This window comes from Calonectris borealis, chromosome 1 (genome assembly GCF_964195595.1).
Source record: "Calonectris borealis chromosome 1, bCalBor7.hap1.2, whole genome shotgun sequence".
NCBI lineage: Eukaryota > Metazoa > Chordata > Aves > Procellariiformes > Procellariidae > Calonectris > Calonectris borealis.
Genome location: NC_134312.1, coordinates 200,182,518 through 200,208,628, shown reverse-complemented (window position 1 = coordinate 200,208,628; position 26,111 = coordinate 200,182,518). Strand labels below are relative to the sequence as shown.

General features: G+C 43.5%; 1 protein-coding gene across 1 annotated transcript in view; it reads left to right on the top strand.

Moving 5' to 3' along the window:
• The window catches only part of FGF9 (fibroblast growth factor 9), a 30,336-nt gene extending 6,803 nt beyond the window's left edge, over positions 1-23,533 (top strand). Inside the window, exons 2-3 of the mRNA XM_075139934.1 lie at positions 807-910; positions 20,508-23,533. Coding sequence (XP_074996035.1) covers positions 807-910; positions 20,508-20,753 — 350 coding nt within the window. The 3' untranslated portion in view covers positions 20,754-23,533. The remainder of the gene's footprint in view (positions 1-806; positions 911-20,507) is intronic.
• The last annotated feature ends 2,578 nt before the right edge of the window (positions 23,534-26,111 follow it).

Sequence of the window (26,111 nt, the reverse complement as noted above, 5' to 3'; positions counted from 1 at the left end):
TGCACATTGATGCTGAACCTAGGAGCTTTGCCGAAACAGTGCTTCTCTGCAAAATGTTCTTACCTCTAGAGCACAAATGTCTGTGTGAGCTTGCTGTTACGTGCACAGGAAGACTTAATCATTCATACACTATTAGTTAAGTTTAGAATATTTTAATTTTCAAATTTGAGATGAGTAAAAAATAGCACACCAGAGAGATGGTTAATATCTAGACAGAAATGTGTGAGACTCTGGACCATACTAAGGATTTTCATTTCTCAAGCCTCTGGAAGATCATACTGTGAGTAAATCTTTCCACATATTCCTGATTCATTGATGCCTGGAAGTAGTTCTTTTGGTTCCATGTGTAACATTGTTTCCATCTCACAATTCTGATTCAAATGTATTTTTTCAGAATTTATTTTGCAGGGCAAATTTCATAGGTTCTTTAATACTGCTAATTTTGGCAATCTAAAAACTTGTGTTTTTTTTTCTTTGAATGTATTATTTGTTGTGCAAATCAGAATATGACCGAGCTTTAGATTTGTGTTTAGAAATGATGAGAAAGATTGAGAGTAATCTTTTAATTTGGGATGTTAATGCTGTCTGCAATGCATCATTCTAGCAGAGACTCAAAGGACTTCACTGTTCAAGTATCGTACTTTAAGATATATTCATTTGTTCCTCACCTTCCTCCAAACAACTCTGAAAATGGGAAAACATCTTTGAAAATAGCTGCTTGTTGCTCAGGGATCAGTCACATCTGAAAAAAAAATCTTTCAATGGAAACAACATGTACATTGTTTGTTTTTTCCTGCATTTTATAGGTATACTGGAATTTATCAGTATAGCAGTGGGCTTGGTCAGCATCCGAGGAGTCGACAGTGGACTTTACCTTGGAATGAATGAGAAAGGGGAACTGTACGGCTCGGTAAGTTCCCGCTTGTCTTGGGCAGTCACGATCCTTAACGTTGTGTGGGAAAAATACTTGATGGCTCCTACAAGCCTCTGTTGCACTAGGCCTGTACAAGCACTGTTTCTGCTTTAAGTATCTTGCAGTCTAATTAGAAACCAGACCCTGGGGGTGGCATAATGAATACGGGAGAGGGAAAAGGTGACAAAATCAGGAATGAGTAATAATGTGGACGGACGACAATTTAGATACAAGCAATGGAGACTGATGGCCAGAGCAGGTCACTGAAGACTAAAGGATGTACTGTAAGATTTGTAAACCTGTCCTTTCACTAGAGACCTCAGGTGAGACAAAGTTGCTGCCTTTTGTGTGTAGGCAGGGAGCTTTCTAGGAATTGACAAAAGAAAGTAGAGGGGGAGGTAAAGGGTGGCATATGTGGATGAGAAAATGAGAAATAGGAGTGGATAAAAGTTATAAAAAGTATAGGAATGAGGGCAAGAGGCTTGGTGGTCTTGTCCTGAAAGTTCAGCTGGTGCTCCCTGCGGGATGGCAGCAGGAGTGAGTAATGGGTGTGAGGGAGGAGTAAAACTTGGTATTTCAGATGTGGGTTAGACTGGCAAACCAGCCTACCTGCGTGTGTGTGTGCGCGATGTGAGCCTTACCTGGGAATACCTGAGACATCTGACGTACACTTGGGTAGATCGTGGGCAGGGGGAACCTGAAATCGAGCAGGTAACTCCTCAAATAGTAGAAGGCAACCTCTTCTAGTAGTGAAGTATCAACCTCCAAAGTTGACAAAGACTAGAGAAGTCTGTTGTATTTGAGGAAGAGGATGGCAGGTTCAAAGGGTAAGCGAATGTCTAAAGTGAAGGGAGGCTGCGTATTCGCTGGGGTTCATTAGAAGCGCGGAGGAGAAGATGGCAGTGGTCGACTGATGGTGTAAATGTTGCAAAGAGAGACACTCAGAGAGGAGTTAAAGTGATAGAGAGTGGCTTTGGGTGTAGCTGAAGATACCTGTGTCAGAGAGGAGTAACGGTAACAGGGAAAAGGATGGGGAGGGAACTGAGTGGGACAGCAGTGAGAGTGGGAGGAAACATGAGAAGATGGTGATTAGCGGGCAGGTGAAAACAGAAGGAGTAAGAGGGAAGTCCAGCTTCCATATATGTGATCCATGGAGGAGTGTGAGGAAGGTCCTGAAGAAGTGTTTTTATTGGGGTGTCCAGGTTCACTGATCCCTTTCTAGTAACATTTTGTGTGAGAGAGAAAAGGTAAAGAGGGGAAGGGGACTGCCTTCTGAGCAAAGAGCAGGCTAGGGGAGGAAGCCAGAAGGTATGGATCTTGACAGTGTATGTGGGAGGCAGAAAAAGAGGTTGTAGAATGAGAGGCAAGGCTGGGATGGAGAATGTGTGGACATGGGAGAAGGGGAGACGCAGAGATGGTGAGAACCAGTGAGTGGAAAAGGCCAAAGAAAAGGGATTTAGCATAAATGGCAATATGGAGGAGGAAAAGGTTGGCAGGATGGAGAGGAAGAGAGAAAGGGAATGAATGCAATGGCAGACGTAAACAAGTTGCCTGTGAGGAGTGAGTAAGTTATCATAAGTCACAATCCTTGTGCAGCTGATGAATGGGATAAAGAACTGCCAAAGTCATGAGTACTTTTATGGTTCAGTTAGGCAGCAAAAAGGCAGAACAACAACAGTAATATGAATCAGTAATGTTGATAATCATCAGTAAGAGTAATCGTTTAAACAGATAAACATAGTGAATCAGTTACTTTACACTTCAGATATTCAGAAAAAGAAAATGTGGTTATTGCTAGAGCTTAAATGCATAGACTTGGGAAAGTGAATGTTACATCACTTTTCTATGCAATTTATATTTTGTATTTGCAATATGTTTGACTGTCAGAGTGAATTACTCAAAACATTCTTTGCTGAAGAAATATGCACAAGAAATTCTTTGTAAATTACTAAGCTCACTGCTTTAATAAAATAGTTGTTCCAAGAACAGAAGGAGCCTGCTTTCCTAGGGGTTTGTGTCTCACAGTCCAAGACATGGGTCTCCCTGGCCTTCTGTCCCTGCAGTAACACAAATTCTCCAGCCTTTTGTGTTTCTTGCATGGAGAAAGAGACAGCGTTAGCTGTCCATGCTCACCGGGTTGTCAGTTTGCAGATATTACATAGCTCACCACTCCCAAGTGGGACGTGCAAATGATTTCTCTTCTTTACCCTGCCTCTGATTAGTCGCAAAACTGATAGGAACTTAATTTTCTTGAAGACCTTTGCCTCCTGATTGAAACTGGTTGAAAAGCTAAGGAAGGACAGACAGGCAGGCAGATGGATGTGCAGTATAATTGGATAACCTCTTTTCCCTAAGAAATGACGCTAAAAATATGAAGCCATTCATAATGGAGAACTGGCAATCTATAGGGCCAGAATGCAAAGTTCAGGTTAAAATCTGATGGATGATATGGCTTATTGTCAGCCCCCAGAGATGAGACATACTAAAGAGTGATGGTAATTGAATTACATTGCTTCCAATGAAATATAACCTCTAATGGCTACTCAGTGTGATGATGCTTTAAAGCCTTGTCAACGCTAGCGATCCTAGTGCCTATATTTCAGCAACTGTCAGCTCTCGTAGAAACACTGAGATAAGCAGGCCTCAGAGCAGATTTTCATGTAGAATTGGCTGGACATTTTTAAGTGACAGTGTTTTGCTTTTGGTTTTGGTCAAAAAAATGCAATTAATTGAAAATGAAGTTGTCTGATGGGAATAAATGTTGCAGTTTGAACGAGAAGCAAGGCACAATTCAGCACAGAATTATCTTTCTGGCGAGAGAGAAGATCAGTTTAACTGAAATTAATTTCGAGACTGATACATGATAGGCTGAGGTTCAAGTCTATCACCTGAATTGAGTGGAGCAGTCACTTGAGTTGAAGAGTTCTGTAGCACCAGCAAGTTGTCCTTGTGCTGCCTGTGCTGGGAGGTGGGTCTCTCAGTCTTGGTTTCTTCACTAAGGGCCGTGAATAGCACCAGCTTTGTCATGGAGCAGGTACACTTACGAGGCTGTGAACATGTTTTCTAAGGTGGGAAAACTGTTCCCCACGCACAACTGAACAGCAACCTAAGAAATACCTCGTCCTGCTCTATATCAGCATTGTGGATCTAAGCAGGTGTGTTTCTGGAGCCATTCAGTACTGCAGCCCTTGACACTGCCGGAATAGATGCCCTGTGTCTATGACACTATCGTATTTATATTCAAATTACTGCATGAAAAATATATTCGGTGTGAATCAAATCAGCGACCTAAAAGACTTCTATCCTTCTATATCTGTGTTTGAAACATTTGGCACAGGAAGATTTTTCCCAGCATATTTGTGGTGCCACTGGAGATGGGACATATGGCGAAGCAGAGCAGCCAGGGTGGGTGATCGTTGCCAATTTTAATGAAAGGCAACAGAAAAGGCAATTTCAGCGTATCTTGATCCAGACATGTTCCTCTTGGCCTTCTCAAAGTGCTGCTTTCCTCCAAGATTAGCTGCCTGACAAACTCTTCCCAACTTGCCGCTGTTACAGAGGACAGTTCCTATTGCATCTTCTGGTTAAAAGAGCACAGTGACTCTCATGCTGCTCTCAGGCAGCAACGTCTAACAGAGGGTGGCTGTTCTCAAGTTCCTCCCCATCCCACAGATTTAGCCAGGGAAAGCTGAAGATAAATGTATCTGGTGCTGCAGAGAAGCCGGTGGTAGCAACGTAGCGATGGCCTGGAGGCTGGTTAGTGACAGCAGCTTTCCCTCCTGTCTTGCTCTGATCCTGCTCTCCCTTTACCTCGCCTTCCCCTTGCAGCCTGCAGCTATGACTCATCATGTTTCACAACAGCTACTGTGCTTGTCACTGGAGAGGAGGAAAAATCCAAACTACAGATAGGACCTGAAGGGTGTTAGGACGAGACATGAAGACCTTTTTCCTTCCTGAGTGCCAAATGGCTCTTGCCAGCACCTCTGGCAAGAGTGTTAGCAAATGTGTCTTAGCTCTGCTCCTCGGTGCCATGCCATGGAGTGAGGGAGGTCCTTCTGATCAGCCCCGCAACCTTCACGCCTTCATGGGCTGTCCCCACCCTCACGCTGCCCTCCACCGCTGCCCTTGGGAATATCAACAGTTGGCACCCACATGGCAGGCAGTGATGAGCACCCACACCACAGGGTGCCCATCGTTCACACTGCAGGCTGTCCTCTGAGGCAATCCTGTGCTACCTTGAGCACAGCAGGACCATGGGACACCCTCACCTCAGCTGCCCTTGCTGTCCCGGGGCTTTCCTGCAGTAGAGAGCTCTGCTACATCCCACTGCTGGCATCTCTGCCCCCCCGATCTCCCATGGACACAGACCTGCTCCACTCCTCTTCTCAGACTAGATATAAGGAAGAGATTTTTTATGATGAGGGTGGTGAAACACTGGCACAGGTTGCCAGAGAGGTGGTAGATGCCCCATCCCTGGAAACATTCAAGGTCAGGTTGGACTGAGCAACCTGATCTAGTTGAAGATGTCCCTGCTCATTGCAGGGGAGTTGGACTAGATGACCTTTGAAGGTGATTCTGTGATTCCACGATTCTATGAAATGCTGGTGTCTCCATTGCTCCTTGTCCTTGGCAGGTGGCAAAACGCAGCTGAGGTGAGGTTGGATGCTCAGGAGAAAAATTGGGAGTTGGAAGATCTGGAGCAGCTACAAGGGGAGCTGTGCAGGGGGCAGGAGGGAGGCAGGAGGGGAGATGGTGGAGTTGTTGGGAAAGGGGGAGAGGGCTAGGAGTGCTTGGAAGGAGAGGGGAGGGGAGAGAGGGAGAGGCTTCATGTGCCCACAGAGCAGCTGGGACAGAGCTGAAGAGCCCGGATCTGGAGCCAGGGCGGGAGGCTCCTCACCTCTGGGTTTCAGGCTTGCAGGGTGTGTGCAGCAACGTGAGATTTAGGACTGCTTATAACAGGGTAATAAATTGCTGTCCTTCAAAAAATTAACTGAAAACTTGTTTGTCCCAATGTCTTTGGGACACTAAACCTGCCTTTTGCTCCTAAAACTACTTGGGGAGAGGGTGGAGGAGGAGAGAGAGAGAGACAGTACTGTCCTTGAAGAAACATGTTTTCCCGGTAAGTGCGCGGGGAGGTGACGATATGCCTCTTTATTGTCCCAGCAGGGCTGCACCTGCAGTGTTTTGTGCTTTTGTTTGGGTCCCCACAGTCCTGGAAGGACTATGCAGCTACAAAGACGTGTGAACAGAATTTTTTTTGACAAAAAAGGAACAATTTTTCATAGTTTACTGAAAATTGCTTGGTGTAGATAAGGATTTGTTTTGCTGCATTCTAAAAATATCTTTTATGTTCCGTGCAAATAAGGGAAGGGAATTGTTCAACCCTTCAAATGGTAGGTCAAGGTGCACGGAAACAACATGAAGAAAAAAACAGGTTGAAGGTGCATGTTGGGAACAGCATTTGGGCCAAGTATGTGGTCACTACAGATATCCAAGAATAGGATAGATAAATAAATTACCCTGCAGTATCATTCACACTTTCCTGTTAGTGTTAAACACCTCCGATCTAAAGCGATTCCATATGCTTCTGATTGATTGATTTTTTTTTTAATAATCTGGATTATCTGTCCGTCAGTGTACACGCAGGCGCCTGTGGCTGAGGTGAGCCTGAAAACAGGACAGTTGCAGCGCACAACAATTTTTGGAGGGAGAATTGAATGCAATTTCCCCAAGTGAAGGCGCGCGCAGACTTCTAGGCTGAGAGCGGTCAAATCCCAGGAGGGATAATGGCTACGGCAGCAGGTTTAACACCCTTCTGCTTGTGTGTAAAATTAATAACGTGCCTTTTGGTAAACGGTACAAATGGTGGAGAGGCAGAGGGCAGTTCCTGGGGCGGCTGAGTTGCGAGGAGTGGTCAGGCTTTCTGCCCCAGCAGCGTTGCTCAGGAAAACCTGGCACTCCCATGATCAAAAACCCGATGGTGTCTTTTAGCAGTAACAGCAACTCGCGTCTTCCTGAGTAAATCCCCTTTAAGCAGAAGAGTTGCAAGAAGCAGGCCTGTAGCTAATTTGAAAGGGCAAACTTTGAGATCTGAAGAGGACCAGTTCAAAAGGGTGCTTATGGCTCTGAATGTGAAGGAAACTTGAAACTTTGTCTGAGGTGCAGAAATCCTGTGGAAGCGGTATCCCAGCAAGGGTGAAACTGCCGGAAAGGATTTGGAGACTAACAGGCTGTGGGCGCTTGGCAGAGGGTCTGCGAGGAATGGGAGAAGGGCAGGTTGCAGAAAAGCATGTGTCTTAGAGGTGTAGAAGCACGGGGATAAAATGGAAATTGCTGCAATAAAGCTGACTGGGGCCCTGAAACGTATACTAAAATATAAAGCAAAAACTTTTTAAGCTATATAAATGAAAAGGGAACAGGAGTCTTTACAAACACAGTGTATTCAGGCGGGAGTGTATGCGGTATATTCTGAATGTGGCTGCCAACTGGGCTAGCCAGTATTTCTGATAGACTCCTTGGGGTGGTAACAGGGGGATTCCTGTTGTGTGATGAACAAAGGGAGCAGGGGCAGCTGACACCACTGCTAAAAGAAGTGGCTATTTTCACTCCAACTATCCATCCCCTCCCTTTTGCTGGCACAAGCGTTTCTGTTGCTGCCCAGTCAATTGAAGCGGGGAACTGGAAAACAACCTGGCCAAGCAGAAGGGCTGTCTTCAGCCACAGTGGTTCCCCTCCAGGTCACTGCAAGATAGTGGTACAAAGGTGGGAGAAAGCCCGGGTGAGGAAGGGATTGCTTCTTTCCAAGGCAATGCAGGTGTTTGCCAGCCTCGAGTGTTTGTGGACCTCTGGCCGCATGGTTTGTGTTTGGCCGGGGGCACGACCTAGGAAGCTGCAGGGCTGTCAGTCTGACCTGGGTTGTGCTTGGGGCGTAAGAACACGCTTTTGAGTGAAGGAGTAGAGGAGGGCCTGAAAGTACATGCAGGATGAATGTACTGAAGTCGGTTGAATAGTTTCAGGCAAGCCTAGTATTTTATTTTTGGTAGGAATTTCTTTTTCTACAAATGGGAATTATGGTTGCGCTGATCTGCAGGGCATGACCCAGCAGAAGAGAGCATTTGCTACAATGGGTAAAATGGGTGTTAGGAGATTTGTATGATAGATGGTGAAAGAACTGAAGAGAAGACAGCAGTGGGGAGTGTTGAAAAGTATCAGACAGGAGTGAAGCTATTAGTGGAGATTTTATGGATTGGTCCTTGGACTGGTTTTATTCCCCGTTTTTATTAGGGACATTAAACATCTTGTAATAAAAAAATAGTAGTGTGTTACTGAAATTTGCAGATGTTGCGAAGTATTTTCAGCACAAAAGGCTGCCTTGCAGAAGGGACTTGGTGACCTAAAGTGCCCAAAATATTTACACATGGGGCTCATGGAGAGCTCTACCAGTGCCACTGTGTACAGCACTGGTAGGATCCGTTCTAAACGCGAAGTGCAGTTACGGTTACTTGTGTTAAAGAAGATTAGTTGAAACTGGAACAGGTGCAGAAAGGGCTTACTGGGATGATCAGAGGGATGAAAAGACTATCAAATGATAGAGTCTAAAGATCTTGGCTTATTTAGCCTGCAAAATGAAAACTGAGAGGGTACGCTCTTGGCCTCTGTAAATACACTGAGGTTTAACGCCAAGGAGAGAAAAAAAGTCCTTGAAATAGAGGACAAGAACAAATTGGTTTGAATGGGTCACAAGAAAGCTTAGGCTGGATAATGAGGAAGTTTCAGGTCATGAGGAAGAGAGATTTTGAGCTGGGCTGAGGAATTTTTGCAGGGAGGTGGGAGATGAAGCATAAAGTGCTTTCTCTCTGCACTGTATGGTAGGAAACAGCTCTGTAATTGTGGACATTTTCTTTGTGGAAGGCGTGGGTCTGAGAAAAGCCCTGACACTTTAATTACTTGGGAAGATTTGTCTACAACCTCATCTACTTCACCTTTGTAGATAGCCTCTCTCTGAATTTGGATGGGCAGCCTTGCTGAAAGCTGGGTACTGTTAAATGGTGTTCCTCACAGGTACCAGAAACTGCAACCCCGTCAGCAAAATGATAGCAAGGTATGAAGGACTCTGTAGAAAAGAAAGGTCTTTTGAGATGTGGGTGCTGGTATAGGAAGAATTGGTAGGTGAATTCATACACTTAACACTGGGTAATCTGGGAGAAAGCTCTGTGTGAAATTGAAGCTACTGTGTTTCTTATTAAACTGAGACTTCAGTCTGTTTTTTAAATCAGAATTTCACAGATTATAACACCTGTCACCAAAGAGGGATACCTGCTAGTAGTGTCCTATGGGATAGATCCTACACTTTTCCTCAGGTCTTTGATTTTCCTCAGAGGACTTCATTCCAGATGCTTACTAGGTATAATTTTATATGAGACAAAACCCTGAGTGATCTCCTTACCTTGGTCTGCAGTTCTGTGCTGCACTTGATTCTCACTACATGCCTGGGACAGGAAAGTGTTATAATATCTCCTACATAAATGAGATATATATGTGTGTCTGTATATATAAAGCTAAGCTTTGGTAAAGCAAGATCCTACCTGAACCTTAATTTAATGATTTGCTTTCCCCTAATCAAAGATGTCTGGAATTTTGTATTCTTACAAAAACGGGAGATTAGAGGTGCTGCTTGAGGAGGCAGCCAAAGTGATCTAACACCTTGCAGAAACCCCCTTCCAGAAAGGGCAGTCCTGGTTCCCTGCCTCCACTGCCTGCTTCTGCTTCCTTCCTTGCTCCAACACCAGCACTCATCTGACCTGTCAGGAGGCTAATTTAGGGATCTAAAGCCACAGAAGAAAGCTTGCCTTTTTTTTGCAGGGTTGCTTCTCTGCCGGTTTAGCTCCCCGAACTGGCTTGTTGCCTGTTTGGGCAAGGACTAGCGCTCAGTGGAGGAATCAGCTGCAGCGCAGGGTGGGAGAGGGGTTGGGTACAGCGCTCTCGGCAGTGGGTAGTTGTTAGAGCGGCATAACTGCATCGCAAACCCGAATCCTACCCAGCGAGCAAGTGCTGGGCATGTTCAGTTTGAATGTCTTCAAATTCACTTCTTTGCAGTTGTGTAGCTCCCCAGTTGCTGCAGCCCTCAATGTTTCTGGAGCCAGCTGTGTTAACGATACGGAGGTGTGAAAAGCTTCAGCGTCTTCAGTTGATCAGAGAATACTATGTTGAAGTGACATGCTAAAAGAGCATCATCAGCAGTGACATACTGAGATGTGCTTGGGGATTATTCGCTGCATCAGATAAAGGTCTGATGTGCTCTGTTTCTGACTCAGGAGCCAGTGGGATGTGAACGTGGCACTCTTTCCCTCTTTACCATTCATCATTTTCAAAGACAGAGTAGAAACAGTCTGCCCTGCGGGGACTTCGTTACGGATTTTGTCTAGGTTGAGATTTGCTTTGCAGTTTGAATGGGCTCAGGCTGATTTGGTGATGTGCAGTACCGCAGTTCATTTGTGTCACATTCAAAAAGCTTAAGAAATAAAGCTTGTAACAGTGCAAATCCATTTTTTCCCCTTTTATAAAGCCCTTTGGTTTCTTTTTCATTCCTTTTATAAAGGCAGACCTCTGCCATTACTTTTGATTTGAAGATCAGATTTTACATCCATGTTCCACGACTGCTGCTGAGGAAAAACTTGGCTTCTGGTGCGGATGCTGCGTCCTTTTGAGGTCTGGCCCAGGCTGTGCATCTTTAATCTGCTAAACTTTACTCTTCTAATTTAACACAATTATGGAGGCACTGTAACTGTGACTCAGGAGAATTTTTGACTTGATTCTATTATGGTTGAAATGCCATTGACTTTAATGGAAGCAGGATTGGACCTGCTCCTGTAAAACCACTGATTAATTTTATGGTCGTGTCAGCAGACCCTGATCAAGTTAAGAGCTCTACTGTATTCATAAACCGAAATCTAGACAGGGTTCCTGCCTGTAAGAGTCTGCAATCTAAAGGCAGTCTTTTAACATGTAAGTGTTTAGGGCCTTTCAAAAGCAAGGGAATTTTGGCCTGCTGATGCCTTCGTTAGGACAGCATCTAGTGTATAATCTGGTCTCAGAACAGGAAACTTACTGGGGAAGACTTCAGGAAAATGCTTTGAGTCATTTTGGAAAATACAGATGTGGTAAAGCTTAAACCAAATCATTAGGGTTTTTTTTCGTTTATACTTTAAAAATCTGAATTCTTTGGAAGGTCCGTGTGCTGCTGGTACCTGGTAGACCAACTGCCTGGTCTTTGAGCTCTTCAATCAGCAATTCTGTTGAAGTTGTTACTATATATCTTTTTTTTTTTTCAGACAGATTAACAACTTCTTTCATCAAAGCTGAAATTAACTGCATGGCTAAAGTTTGACCCATTGAAAGACAGGCTCCACTGATGTGTGTGCGAGGAGCAGGGGGCTCATGGAGAAGCAGAGCCACCCGACTTCCTCCAGCGTTTTCCAAAGGCTGGGTCAGCTGTATCACTGAGAACCTAAGTCAGGGCATAGCAGCACCGAAGATACGTGGATTTTCTGAGAAATCTCTTAGGGAAGTCTTTTTGGTCCTACTCAGAAAGTGAAACACTAAAAATTGTGTATCTAGATCCATTACTTTATGGTGGGTTTGCCTCTAGGAAAAGGAATGTGGGAAGTGTCCAAAGAGTCATATCTGGAGAGACCGCTTATGAGAAATGTTTGCCAACGGAGGAGCACTGCTGTCTAAAAGGGCAAACGTGACGCGTTTTCTTCATCAGCAGCTCTTTGAAATGCTGCCCTTCCTTTGTGTCTAAAAAAGGTGGGAAATTAAAAGGCCTCATTTTTAAACAACTTAAACCAAATATGCAATTGAGTCCTGCTGGGTAAAGATCTTAGAGTACCACCAGCCCTTTGCTGCACTGCCCACCAAAGCGCTGTAGATTTTTAAAATCTCTCTGGTGAATTTATTGGTTTCCAAGACTCCAGTGGATGTTTGGCATTTCAGTGAGGAAGACTGGATCCTTCCAAAATGCGATAGCCTGTGATGCTTTGTTTGTTTGATGATCCCCATCCAGAATGACACGGTGGTCAGTAATGTCCCTGTCCTCTGAGCCAGAACCTAGCAGGTTTACATAAAATCAATAACAAAATATAGAGATGGGCGTTTGTTCATCAGTCCTTGACCAAACCATCTTGCTGAAAGAATAAAACATGAAGAACTTTTATAGCGTACATTTTTATCACTACATATGTATTATAATTATTTGGTCCCTGTGGCAAAGTGTTTTATGAAGGGCCTTGAGTGTTCTGCTCTTTTTATCCCACCTTGTAGCTGAGGGATAAGGTGCTTCTCTAGCAATGGATAAATCCAGTTTGGGTGGTACTCACTGAGTGTGGGGACTCATGCGATTAAGTACTTTTTATCACCCACTTTACAATGTCTTTCAGCATGTGAATTTAGCTGCTTGTTCTGGTTTTGGCTGGGATAGAGTTAATTTTCTTCCTAGTAGCTGGCATAGTGCTGTGTTTTGGATTTAGGATGAGAAGTGTATTGATAATACACTGATATTTTAGTTGTTGCTGAGCAGTGCTTACACTAAATCAAGGGCTTTTCAGCTTCTCATACTGCCCTGCCAGCGAGGAGGCTGGAGGTGCACAAGAAGCTGGGAGGGGACACAGCCAGGACAGCTGACCCAAACTGGCCAAAGGGATATTCCATAACATACGACATCATGCTGGACAAAAAATCTGGGGGGAGTTGGCTGGCGGGGGGTGGCCTCTGCTCGGAACTGGCTGGGCATCGGTCAGCGCGTGGTGAGCAATTGCATTGTGCATCACTTGTTTTTATATATTCTTTTATCATTATTATTATTTTCCCTTCCTTTGCTGTCCTATTAAATTATCTTTATCTCATCCCACAAGTTTTACCTTTTTTCCAATTCTCTCCCCCATCCCACTGGGGGGAAGTGAGCAAATGGCTATGGGGTGTTTAGCTCCCTGCCGGGTTAAACCATGACACTGTCCCTGCAAAAGGCAGCACTTTCTGCTAAAGGCGGGCTGTCTTTCCTTTAACCCAGTGTTCTGTGCTTAGGGAACCACAAAACAAAGTAAAAAATACTGACAAAACCCTTTGATACTATGCTCCATCTTACTTGTATTTAAGAAAAGCATGTTTTAGTTAAAAATCTCTATTTGGTTAAAAGCTTAACTAGTATTTCAGGCTAAAGAGTGTGTGTGTAGCTGTAGGATAACAGCCCTGGTTTGACATACACGTCTTTTGATAGAAGAGAATTTGTGGAGTGGGAAGCCGGGGTAGGTCAAGTTACAGCTTTCAGTAAATCTGAGCGTGCCTGAAATGGTTCTTTTAGTGGTTTAAAATATTTGTTGCCTTTTTATCATTGCAAGCCTGATCCAAGTTCCATTTAAGCTGATGGGAACTTTTCTCCTGTCTTCTTTAAAAATTGGCTCTGGCCCCCGTATCAGATTGCATACCACCTTGCTTTCTGATTCTTGGAAGGGTTCAGCCAAGCGTTATGAATTAGATGCTTAGATAACATTGATGACTGCAGTTCTTGATTGTGCCAGGGAATCCAAAAATAAAATAGAGGTCAGAAGTGTGACTGGGTAAATGGCACAGTGTGGGCCCGGTCCTGCTGGCGCGGAAGGGAGGGCAACACACCTGCCTGACTGTTTGGTTTTTAAGAGTTGACTTCATCCCCGTCCTTCTCCATTGTGGTGCAGAGAAAGAAGCTCTTCCAGAGAAATGGTGCTGTGGCAGCATACGTGGCCCGAGGCCTGTCCCTGGAGCTTTGTCATGACTTCCAACAGCAGCATGGGCAGACCCTGGGTGTTTAGGTGAAAATGAGTTTTCATCTAATGCACTTGGGCAATCTGGTCCCTCCAGAGGAGGTCCATGATGGTGCAGAGGGCATGGGAGCAGGAAAAGAGGGGCAATGGGGCAAAAGGGAGAAGCAAGGAAATTCCTGCTGCACTGGCAGTCTCCAGGGATTTTATTGTTGATGCTGAAGTCCGCTTGCTTTGTTCAGGAAGCTCTGCTTTTCTGTTGCCTTCATCGGGACATGGAAGCACCACGGTATCTGTATCTGTGTAGCTACTGCGGCTTTTGCTGATAATGCTCCCAAGGGCACCCGGTTCTCCCAGGTCTTGGGAACTTTACAAGCTTTCGGTATGAAAGATATTAATCTTTAAGCACTCTCATAACTGCTCCATGGCAGCAGTACAGAACAGTCACACTTTTTTTTTTTTTGGTAAGTGGGGATTTATGTATAATAAAAACTTTATACAAATTAATTAGAAGTTTAGGAGGAGAAACTAAGATGAATACTCCATCTCTGTGAAAGTACAAGGTGACCTCAGGTTAGGAGAATGCAATTGCCCAACTGTGGTTTTGCCAGGACACCTTGCCTAATTTCCGTCATCTGATAAAAAGTGCCATGGAATATGAAATGTGCGTGAGTGGCAGCGTGGGTGCCTGGCTATTTGCTTGGTCTCTCTTCTGGCCCTGCAGGGTTTCCTGCTGTCTCTCTGAAGCGCCCGTGGAGAAGCACTGACACAAACACAAAAAGAAGTCTGCTAGTCCTTTTTGCAGACTTTTTTTTCTTCTTTTTCTCCCATGTTCTGTCAAACTATTAAACAAACAGCATTCTGAAAAAACACTGCTTGGAGAAACTGGTCAAAGAAAACTCTGTGACATTCACGAAGTGAGGCACTCAATGTGCAGGACTTGCCTTGCACTGCTGTCTAACTTGGAAAGGAAAGTTGCTCGGACACCGGTATTTGGCTTCTCGTTGTGGCTGGAGGTTGTTGGCTCAGCTAGAGACTAACAGGCTTGGCATGGGAGACCAGACAACACCACGGCAAATGCTAAGCTACACCTTTATTTATGACAACTCTGGATGAGTGTTAATTATTAGCTGAAAGTAGTATGTTCTAGAGGCTGTTTGCATTACAGCATGGGAAGGGCCAACTGCGTGTAAAATGTGCGTGTTTGTAGGCAGAGCAGCAAAGAAAACCGCTCCGGAAGAGAATAGGGTTTTTTTTTGTTCTTTCTCTTCACTACATACGCAGTTTTTATTAACGTCATATAACCATAATGAGGGATGTGCATGAACTTATTTAGGAGACTATATATTTAAACACGATTTTATTAAAACAGGGTGGATTAACATGGTGATAATGTGCAGCAGGTATGTAGGAAGTGCTGACTACATCAGAGATACTTTTTGTTAATAGTTGTTTGGACTTCTCGATAAGGTGTTTTCTTGTGAAGTGTCTCTACTGCATCAGTGTAGCAGTTTGCAAAAGGGAAAACTATCTGTGGCATAGAACAGAATAGTTTGCTAGACATGAAATATATTTGTTGTGATTTTAGGAATGATGGTCTGAAGAGGTTTCCTTTTGTCAGGTTACAAAATAGATTGGAGGTTTAGCTCTGTAAGGTTATTTAAAAGAAAAAAGAATATTGATGTGTTTTATACAGGACCCTGTACTGTGCTTTCAACTAGTTACCATTCTTTAGAAGTCATGAAACCATTCTCTGGGCAGTGTACATGTGCTTTGCCTATTTCCACTTATTTCCAATTAGCTGCTTCACAGGGATATCTATTTTTAAACAAGCTGGCAAATCTTTCATTGTGATGGCTGTAACTACCTACTTTATTAATTTACAATCTCACTTTTAATCAATCTACCTGGAAATAGGATAACATCATTATTTTTCTCCCTGGTTAGATGGTGGAGAATGTAAGAAGGGAAAGGGATTCTGGGTTGGCTAACACTGACCAGGCGCTAGCAGACTTCTGAGTTAAATCTGCCTTGGGTTTCCAGCCTTGTGATATGGGCATCTTTGCACAATTCAATTATTTAGAATCATAGAATCATAGAACAGAATCATAGAACAGAATCATAGAATGGTTTGGGTTGGAAGGGACCTTTGAAGGTCATCTAGTCCAAACCCCCTGCCGTGGGCAGGGACATCTTCAACTAGATCAGGTTGCTCAGAGCCCCGTCCAACCTGACCTTGAATGTTTCCAGGGATGGGGCATCTACCACCTCTCTGGGCAACCTGTGCCAGTGTTTCACCACCCTCATCGTAAAAAATTTCTTCCTTATATCTAGTCTAAATCTACCCTCTTTTAGTTTAAAACCATTCCCCCTTGTCCTGTTGCAACAGGCCCTGCTAAAAAGTTTGTCCCCATCTTTCTTATAAGCCCCCTTTAAGTACTGAAAGGCTGCAATAACGTCTCCCTGAAGCCTTCTCTTCTCCAGGCTGAACAACCCCAACTCTCTCAGCCTTTCTTCATAGGAGAGGCGTTCCACGCCCTGATCATTTTTGTGGCCCTCCTCTGGACCCGCTCCAACAGGTCCATGTCTTTCTTGTGCTGAGGGCTCCAGAGCTGGACGCAGGACTGCAGGTGGGGTCTCACCAGAGCGGAGTAGAGGGGCAGAATCAACTCCCTTGACCTGCTGGCCACGCTTCTTCTGATGCAGCCCAGGATACGGGGCTGCGAGCGCACATTGTCGGCTCATGTCCAGCTTTTCGTCTACCAGTGCCCCCAGGTCCTTCTCGGCAGGGCCGCTCTCAATCCCTTCATCCCCCAGCCTGTATTGATACCAGGGGTTGTCCCGACCCACGTGCACGACCTTGCAAGGTCCAATTTGAACATTCCAAGTTAAATAACAGGTTAAATAAACCAGGTAAAGTGTGGAAAAGTAGTAAAATGAGAATCAATCACTTTGTAGTGGAATACTCTATGAACAGTCCTCAGAAAACATGTGGTATGTGGTGCAACATCTGATTTATATAATTTTGAGGTCATCTCCTTATTTGGCCCCTGAATTAAATGATTTGATCAAGGCAGGCAGCCTCCCCTTTCACAGGAATGCAGGTTACTTTCCACAGCTGTTCCAGTAGGGTATGTTTGGTATTTGTGTCAGCCTTCGACAAAGATGTCTAGTGATGTTAAGTATGGTGCAAGGAAATACTGGCACTGGAAAAATGATAGAGAAATCAGTTGCTAGAATAACAGTATGGAAAAATTGCTGTATTCTAGGGCGAAATCTTGCCCTTCGACTTGTGTACAGGGACTTTGGAAAAGTCACAGCCAGAAGGGGAAATGCAAGCCACTTGTGATCAGGAAACACCATGTCCTTCCCATACTGGGAGAGTTGGCTTTCAGCAAGACTTTCCCATCCCAAGCTGGTGAGGCAAGAAGGTGCTTGTTGGCAGGATGGACCAGCCTCACCCCTGTATTATGCTAATTTCTGGCTTGAATAAAGGCATGTCTGCTCAAAACGTGAGTGTAAGCTAGTGCTGTGGTAGTACATAGATGACCATCCTAGTAGATACTGGTTTCTGTCTGTCGTGGTACTAGATGAGTCATTATCGTAAGGATCTCCCAGGGCATGGGAAGAAGGATATGCTGGGATTTTGGTCCCCACATTATTTACAAGGCCTGATGCAAAGTCACCGACACTGATTTACTCCAGTGGTCTCTAACTACAACCAGAATTTCCAGGTGTCCTAGAAGGAAATAGTTTGATAAATTTATAAAAAAATTATTTCACTTCTCTGAAAGTGTGATTATTAGCGTCCCTACAAATCTGAACCTGCATCCTGATTGCTCTGTCAAGTTCATGTTGAAGTATTTGCCTACTGTTTATACATGAATTTCTGAGAATTTTGATGAAGGACAAAAGAGATGTAGCTGTGTTGTAAGAGGATGAAAAATAAAAACAGCATAAGCTTGTAAAATAGAGAGTGAATTTGTAAGCTTGAAATCCATTGAACTCATCCAGAGCGCAGTACAATGCAAACTCCCTTATTCAAGGTCTGCTAGTTAAGGGTACCACAGCACTGTCATGATCCATCAAACCTGCCAGATAAAGAGAGGCTATTTTAAAATTTCTCCTTCAGGGCATGGAGAAGTACTGTTCTTGCAAAGATAGAAATTTATGATGATGCTAAAAAAATGCAGATGAAGTGAATAATTAATGAATTCAAGACAGGACTGAAATATCTTCCTAAAATGTTGCTATTTTTAGCAGGGAGTGCTTCTGCAGTGCTTGTCATGTGATCCTATTGCCTTTTGAGAGCAGAAAAACAATTTGAATTAGTTTCTCTTTCCCCATGGACCTATAGGCCCAGCATATAATACCCCTTAGCATCTGCTTCTGCCTTAAAGCAAAGTGATTTTTAACCTCATGCAAAATAAAACACTAATGAAAGCTCTACTTAAAAATAATCTTTATAGCAGCGAATAATTTTTATAGTAGTTTGTAGGCTGAGGCTGTACAAGGGGGCTACTGCAATGTGTCTAACTTTCAGCTGATGCTGAGGTCCAGTGATGTTCATTACTGCTACAGTTTCTAGCTGTCAAAGGATATAGAGGCAATTACCAATAGGAGGTTGCAGGATCTGGCATATATATAGATATCCATAGATAAGGATTTAATGTAAAGGGATTTGTGCTTCTTTTCCCTATAACCAGTATGGAGCGTTGCTGTTTTTGAGCTACTTTGCACATTAAAAATGCTATAGTCAGAAACACCTCTAAAATAAATATACAGCCGGCCTGCGCACGCGCCACGTTTCCACACACGCTGCTCAGCTGGACCCGCAGGGAGGGAAGTCTCCTGGTCGACCTGTGGGAGGGGGTGCGAGGGATGGGACTGCCATCTCCTCCGCCACAGGCTGCTGCTGTGACTGTGCGACTGCTCCTGCGACTGTGTGGCTGCGAGCTGCAGCTGCCCGCGTCCACACAGGGACATGGCCACTGCTATAGCGAACGCTCAAGCGTTTAACGTCCCACACCTGGTCTTGTAGCAGATTTCTCCTTCCTGGGGGGTGAAGAGGTTCCCAATGCCCATTTGAAAGAAAGTCAGAAGCTGCTTGCTTGCTGCCTTTCTTGCCTGTTGGAGTTGCCACAAGTTGCATTTAGAAGAAACCTCCAAATCCCAAACCTTTAGGCACTGAGGAGGACCCTGGCTTTGCAGCCCAGTACCCAGTTCGTAGGGGTGCAGAAGGGCTTGCTCTCCCCATGTGTGCAGGGGTTGCTCTCCCCACGTGGGATGGTTCCTGGGTGACTCCTGTAAGGTGCGCAGGGCTCCTTGGACCTGGCTGGGACCCCGGTGCCCAGCCCCGGCTGGCTGCAGAGCTCTACCCCGGGAGCAGTGTGCTTGCCATGCAAAGCAGCAGCAAAACACCTGGGCTGGAGCACGTTGCTTTGGGAAAGGGCTGTGAGCTGAGTCCCGAGCAGCAGAGGTGGCCCCAAAGGCACCTGCAGCCCCAGGGCATGGTGACTTTTGGGAAGCTCCTGGATTAAGCCACGGATGGTGGCTCCTTGGGGGGCACTGGAGCTTGAGCTGTGGCTCCTTGGTTGTGTTCAGGCACACATTTACGGCTTAGGTGCTGGAAATGCTTTGCTGTGTCTGGGCCTTGGTCTCTGTTTTCCCTTCTCTGTGTATCTATCTAAAAGGGCTGTTTTAAGATTTAATGTCTGTAAAACACATGCACAGAAGTCTGCATTGTATGGAGCTTTGTAATAATTAGAAATTGATCCTGAGTTGGAAGCTGAGTTTGGTAGATGTGAGTGCTATTCAAGTCAGAACTCTTGTTACGAAAAAATATATTAAATTATCATTATTATAATTTTTGTGCCAGCTGAAAAGACTGTTTTTCCTGACTTATTTTTCCCAGCTTTCCCTCAGCTCTGCTGTGCTTTTTTCACCTTTTTTCCAGTCTTCTTGCTCAGTCACTTGTGTGAGTGCTTCCTAAAACGAATCCGGTTATCGGGCGGCTGCTTTTTAAGCAAACACCATCTATTTAGACCAAAAGGATGTAGAGGGGTACACACAGACTGAGTAAGTGGGTGAACGGGAAGGAGTGGGAGTCTGTGGCAGGGGGATCTGATGGATGGTTGTTGTCTTCAGTGGGTCCCATCAGTAGGACAGGACATGTGGACAACCCTAGTAAAGCAAGCCTGGAGGAGTTTCCTCGCCCAACTTCATCTCAGCACGTGGGGTTTGTGTTCCTGTTTGAAGCTCTCTTGGGTTGTGGTTCCGTGATACAAATAATAAACCAAACAAAGGGTAGTAAATGGTATCTTTTTAAGTTAATGAAATGCATCAAGTTCTCCACGCAATGAAAGGACTTAGAGATGTTAAGGCCCTAAATTGTATTACAGCCCTGCAAACCAGTTCTAGTTTCTGTTTGTTCAAATGCCTGCACTCACAATTGAAGCAATTAGTTATACAAGTCCAGTAATGTCTTGTGAGCTGCTTGGGAATGATCAGAGATTAAAGTATCTGTTTTCAGTTTTGTCGTCGCTGTTTTGATTTGGGCAACGAGGCTTTTGGAAAATAATTTTTGCTTCACGTAGAGTTACCCGCCCTTGTGACTGCTTAATGAAATACCCAGCAATACAGCTTTACTTAGCTAAAACTGGGAATATTGAAATGGTTCATTTTGCGAATTGAGCAAGGAGAAGGTACTGATTTCAAGCTGTGAAAATAGTAATTCTTTTAAAAATAGCTTATTTTTGTGGCTATCTATCTCCTTACTGCTTTTTCTTTTCTTCCCATAGGAAAAATTAACCCAGGAGTGTGTATTCAGAGAGCAGTTTGAAGAAAACTGGTATAACACATATTCATCAAATCTATATAAACACGTGGACACTGGAAGACGATACTACGTTGCGTTAAATAAAGATGGGACTCCAAGAGAAGGGACTAGGACTAAACGGCATCAAAAATTTACACATTTTTTACCTAGACCAGTGGACCCTGAGAAAGTACCGGAACTATATAAGGATATTTTAAGCCAAAGTTGACAAAGACAATTCCTTCACTTGAGCCCTTAAAAAGTAACCACTATAAAGGTTTCATGCGGTGGGTTCTTATTGATTAGCTGTGTCATCACATCAGCTCCACTGTTGCCAAACTTTGTCGCATGCATAATGTATGATGGAGGCTTGGATGGAACATGCTGATTTTGTTCTGCACTTAAAGGTTTGTCCTCCTGGAGGAGAGCCTATGCCCACTCGCTTGATTTAGTACGAGAGGGAGCGCGAGAGAGTGAGTGCGAGAGAGAGAGAGAAAGGGAGAGGATGAATGGGAGTGAGAGCGCGAGAGAGAGGAGCCAAGGGGAGGAGGAGGAGGAGGAGGAAGGCCTGATGCATGCTGGGGAATAGACACGCTTTTAAATTTTTGATCAGTTGTACTTCGTCATATATCAGCATAGCTGCCATACTTTGATTCATCAGGATTTTTGGCTGGTGGCCTGCTCAAGTGTACGCTGCATTTTACAAAGGCATGGAGGGTGCAGTCTTACTTAAACAAGAGACTTTTCAGTTAATCGCTCTCTGGGTCTCATCCCACTGAGTTTAAAGCAAAGACCTCTTAGTAAAAAAATAAAAATAAAAAGTTAAATTTATTTATAGAAATTCCAAAGGCAACATTTTATTTATTTTATATATTTATTTATTATATAGAGTTTATTTTTAATGAAATATGTACAGGCCAGATAGGCATTTTGGAAGCTTTAGGCTCTGTAAGCATTAAAATGGCAAAGGCCACTATGAACCTGTGGTAAATTCATGCAAGTAAATATAAAGGTGCATGGATAAAAAAAAAAACCCAATAAAAAGGTAATAATAATAATAAATTCTAGTGACCCTCATGTACTAAAGGCGACAATCTCTTTTGTGCCCGTATTATTGTACAAATATGCACACCACTCATGACACTGAGTCCTCACTCTTCTGACTGCTTGTTTCATAGCTTACCCCCAGAGGATTAAAGAGAAAGCTGGGTCGTCAACTTTTTTTCTGTGTCTGTAATATTTCCTCTCTGATAAAACGACTTCTTACATCGTTGTAAACTTCACAGCTGTGGAAAATATAGGGGTTGGAATATATTCTAGTTGTTAAAACCTATTGCAGATTATACCAAAGCTAAATGATAAATATGCTTTTTTTTTTTTTTTCCTAAAGCAGAATGCCAGAAACAACATAAGTAATATCAACAATTGTACTAATTTTAAGATTCCAGAAATAGCAGATAGCGGTTTCAGAGGGCAAGAACCAGGTTAACAGGATCACTCTTGTAAACATGTTTATTTGTGCACTTGACTATCTACTATGAAATTATACAAGTTCCATAGGGGTCATTGTAACATCTTTTATGGAAAATTGCTTTCAGTGTGAACTGTCATAATACATGATATTAGCACCCTTCCTAAAGTAAAACTTGCAAAATGAAACTAATAAATCTCTATCAATAATGACAATGAGGGGGACAGTATTAGACTTGTTTTTTTTTTTTTTTCCTAAAATATGTTCAAATATTCATGAACTGTGAGTGAGCTGACAGTATGTAATATTTAAGGAATTGTAGCGTTTTATGTTAAGCACACAAACACGTTGATTAGCAGTTACCACTTGGGAATTAACCCTTAGGAAGAGGCATTTTTCCCCCCGTACCCTGAAGGAAAAAAAACAAGAGAGAAAAATCACCTACGGTCCAGATGACAGATGCATTTTGTAGTTGTTGTATCCCTTAGGATTTGAATCCGGTGCCATTAAGTTGAGTGTAACCTTTGCCGTTGGATCTGTTGGGAGCGTGGCTGGTCCTGGCACCCCTGGCTGCCCACAGGGGCACGGAGGCTGAGCGGAGACGTACTTTGGAGGAGCTATGCATAAGTTTGTAGCCTATTCGTAATTAAGTAATTTTTGCTCTAAGTCACTCTTGTCCATGTGATATACATTATTTGAAACGTAATTCTGTTCTGGAATAACCTGGCTTGGTGTCCTGAACGAACGTGACCTTCCTGTACTCGAGCGGGTAGGAGGGGCCACGTCTCAACCGGCGATATCAGTAATCTTAAATAAAACGTGGCATTTTATGATAATTGTTCTTGAATGATAAAGATATGTAAATTACGCTAGTTGATTTGTAGGATAAAATTAGACATACTTGTCTAGGGACTGTTACTGCCTGGGAATTTACAGCCCACGCGTTTATTGTGAACCCTTCGGACTGCTGGGACCTGCAGGCGGTTCGGCTGCTGCGGGTTGACCGGGTGCTGAATCACTGAATCCGGGCGGCGCAAAGCCGCGCTGGACCGTGGGACGAGAAAGCGAGCTTCTGGGGAGGACTGGGGTTCATCGCTCACTGTTAACCAGATCAATCCTACCGCAAGGAAGGGAGGTTACAGTAATCTGACATACACGGGGAAATTAATCGCAAAGGTTAAAAATACTATGAGTTGAGGCCACAATACTAGGCCACGGTTTGAGTCTTAATGTTAAATTGACTTGGATTTTTAGTCATAGGCAAATCATTACTACTAGTTAACATGTTTTATTTAATTTATTTTTTTGTATTTTTCTAAAGAAAGGATTAAACCCAAGAAAAATGTTATGAGTTTATGGCAGTCCATATAAATAAACTGTAACCGATTTACTCAAATAACCCGTAATGGTGTGTAAATACTGACTTTATGTAAATATAGAAACATGTAATTTAACATAGGCATTATTGCGAGACTGGATGGTCCAGGAGTTGGCAGTTTGCCACTCCCTGCAGGTTCACTGGGTCAAATTCAGCCCGTTTCGGGTAGCGAACAACAGATTCTGTTCAGTCACTTGTGTAAAATGAGTTATTTCTGTTTGTTTTCTGGTGGGGGATGGGCAAAACCCTCGTCACCTGGGTGCTGCTTAGCTCCTTTGCCAAGGCGTGAAGGGGTATGGATGCCCTCCCGCTCCTTACGTGATCCTGGTAAAACAGGGCTGGAGAGAGCTGACATGGCAAAGCGGGAGGCTTGCAGTGCTGCTCCTCCTGTGCTGTGGACAAACAGAAGTCTTCATTTTCTACTGCCGTCCATCTGGCACCTTTCTTGAGCACTAAAATTCACTTGAAGAAAAATCTGAGGGAAAAACAGAAGAATAATTGGTGTTATTTACTTGATATTCTGTAATGGTGTGTAAATACATACAGAATTCTGTAATTTCTATAAATACATTGCTATAGAATTTTGAAAATTGGTATTATTTGCTTGATGTCCCTTCAGACCGTTTTCTTATAAGCACGCACATGTGTAATGACGGGATTGCAAAAAGATGTCCTTTCTTATTCCTAGAAAGGGTGTGAGAAAATTCCCAGAAGACTAAAACCATCAATATTTTCTGTGTCTTTTTGCTAAATTGGAAAAAAGCGGGTGGATATCTTTTTGGCAAGGATTGCATTAGCATTTCACCTGAAGCACATACGTCTGGGCAAGCGACATGGGCAAAAAGGTGATGGAGATCCAGAGCAACGTCATTTTAGGGGCTGGTTTTGAGCTGTATCTGGTAACGTGTCAGGCAGTGCTCCCAAACTTCAGTGGGGTGGATGAAACCTAGCAGAGCTGGGCAGTGCAGAGAGTGGAAAGAGAAAAATCAGAGGAAAATTGTCTTAAATTGTCACCAATCAGTGCAGAACTTAAACTGCCTGCCAACTGGAAGGAAAAAAAGATGCTTTTCATAAATGACTGGGTGTAACGTGGAAGCTGGAGATGGGACTCTCTGGTGCAAAAAGTCAAGCATTGCTATTGTCCCCCTGGAAAAAGATAAATGTGTGTTTAATAGACACAGAAATAGGAGTGAGTTGACGAGACTGCTTCTAAGGCAGTCTCTAAGTTTCTTTGGAGACAGAATATGGCAGGAGGTAAGAGAAGATGCATCTGCAGCATGTCTTTCGGAGTCCCTTACATCTTCTTCCTAGCTTATGCTCTGCTCTGCATACTCTTGTATCAAGTAAAGAAGTGAATATAAGGTCCAGCTCTGTTACCCATGATTATAGGAATAGAAACAGATGGGCTGTGAGCCATGCTGAATACCTTTTTGTGTGAACTCCTGTCCCAGCTAACGAATTCTCACAAGGTCCCTGTGAGGTACATTAGCAAACATGGAGATGGGGATATGGCCAGGGTCCTTACAAATGCAGTTTGTTTTGCAGAAATGTGAGATTCTGGGTTCTTCGAAATTTTGATGAGATCTTGGAAGCTCAGATCCTGCTCATGTAGCTGTGTATGTCTAGGCAGCCGTATTTGCAGGTAGGGAATCTGGGAGGAGAAGAAGTAACCAACAAAATCGTCCTCAATATTTTTTTCCACATGGCATATCATTCACCGATTTGAGAATAGAAGCCGGAAAACTTCTGTTTTCCAGACTTTTACCTCTGTTGTTAAACTGTTAGAGCTCTCCATGGGTTGCTCACAGGTCAATTCTGTCCTGCCTTGGTGTTGTCTTTCACCTTACCGTAACACTACAAGGCGGTTTTGCCATCTGGCCCCTAAATAAGTACCAGTAGTATAACCTCATCTCCTTTTGTCAAGAAGATGGACTGGCTTGCCCTAGAGTTTGCTGCTGAACAGTTTGGCATTGTGAAGTGAGCAGGGTATGGCTAATTAGCGTCCTAAATTTAGGATTTATAAAATTTATCCATCAAGGATAAAAAAAACCATTAGTTATTAAAAGCAAAGAAATGCTATTGCGCAAGGTGTCTTGTCAGCTCAGTTGTGTGCTTGACATGAAGTTTGAAAGCAGAAAATGTTTTTGTAATGGTCATGAAATTTAAAATGAGAATAATAGTCAAGATTCACTTGCAAAGGAGTTTATAAAACCCAGTCTTGTTGCCTTTTGTCCCGATGGTTATATATCTTTAATAGCTTGTGTGCATTTTCTTCTACCTGGTGATATTGGAAAAGACTCTTTTATTTTTCATTCATTATTTCTGAAGTCCAGCTGCCTTTGTATAGTTTTTCAGAGTTGTTCTGGTCTGAACCCCAGGGCAGGAAAGTCGCCATGTGATCCTGGGTTGGGACAGAGGATCTCGTGTGTTACAAAGATGCTGCTGTTGTGCTTGGAGTAGCTGGTATAGTCTATAGGATGACCTTGTCTTATTGTAGTTATCACACAGAGGGCTACAACATTATTTGTTCCTTAATACATTGTATGCTGTTGTTATCATAGGAAAGATCTTTTCAAATGATCCTCAAGTATTTCAGGCTTTATTAAACACGTATCTGTCTCTTGAACACACGCTCACAAATATCCTGTCATGAGAGCAGTGTATAAAGTAGAATTTAGGTCCATATTGCTTAGTGATGCAGAGGATTTTCACCTCATAGCAAAAAAAAAAAAAAAAAA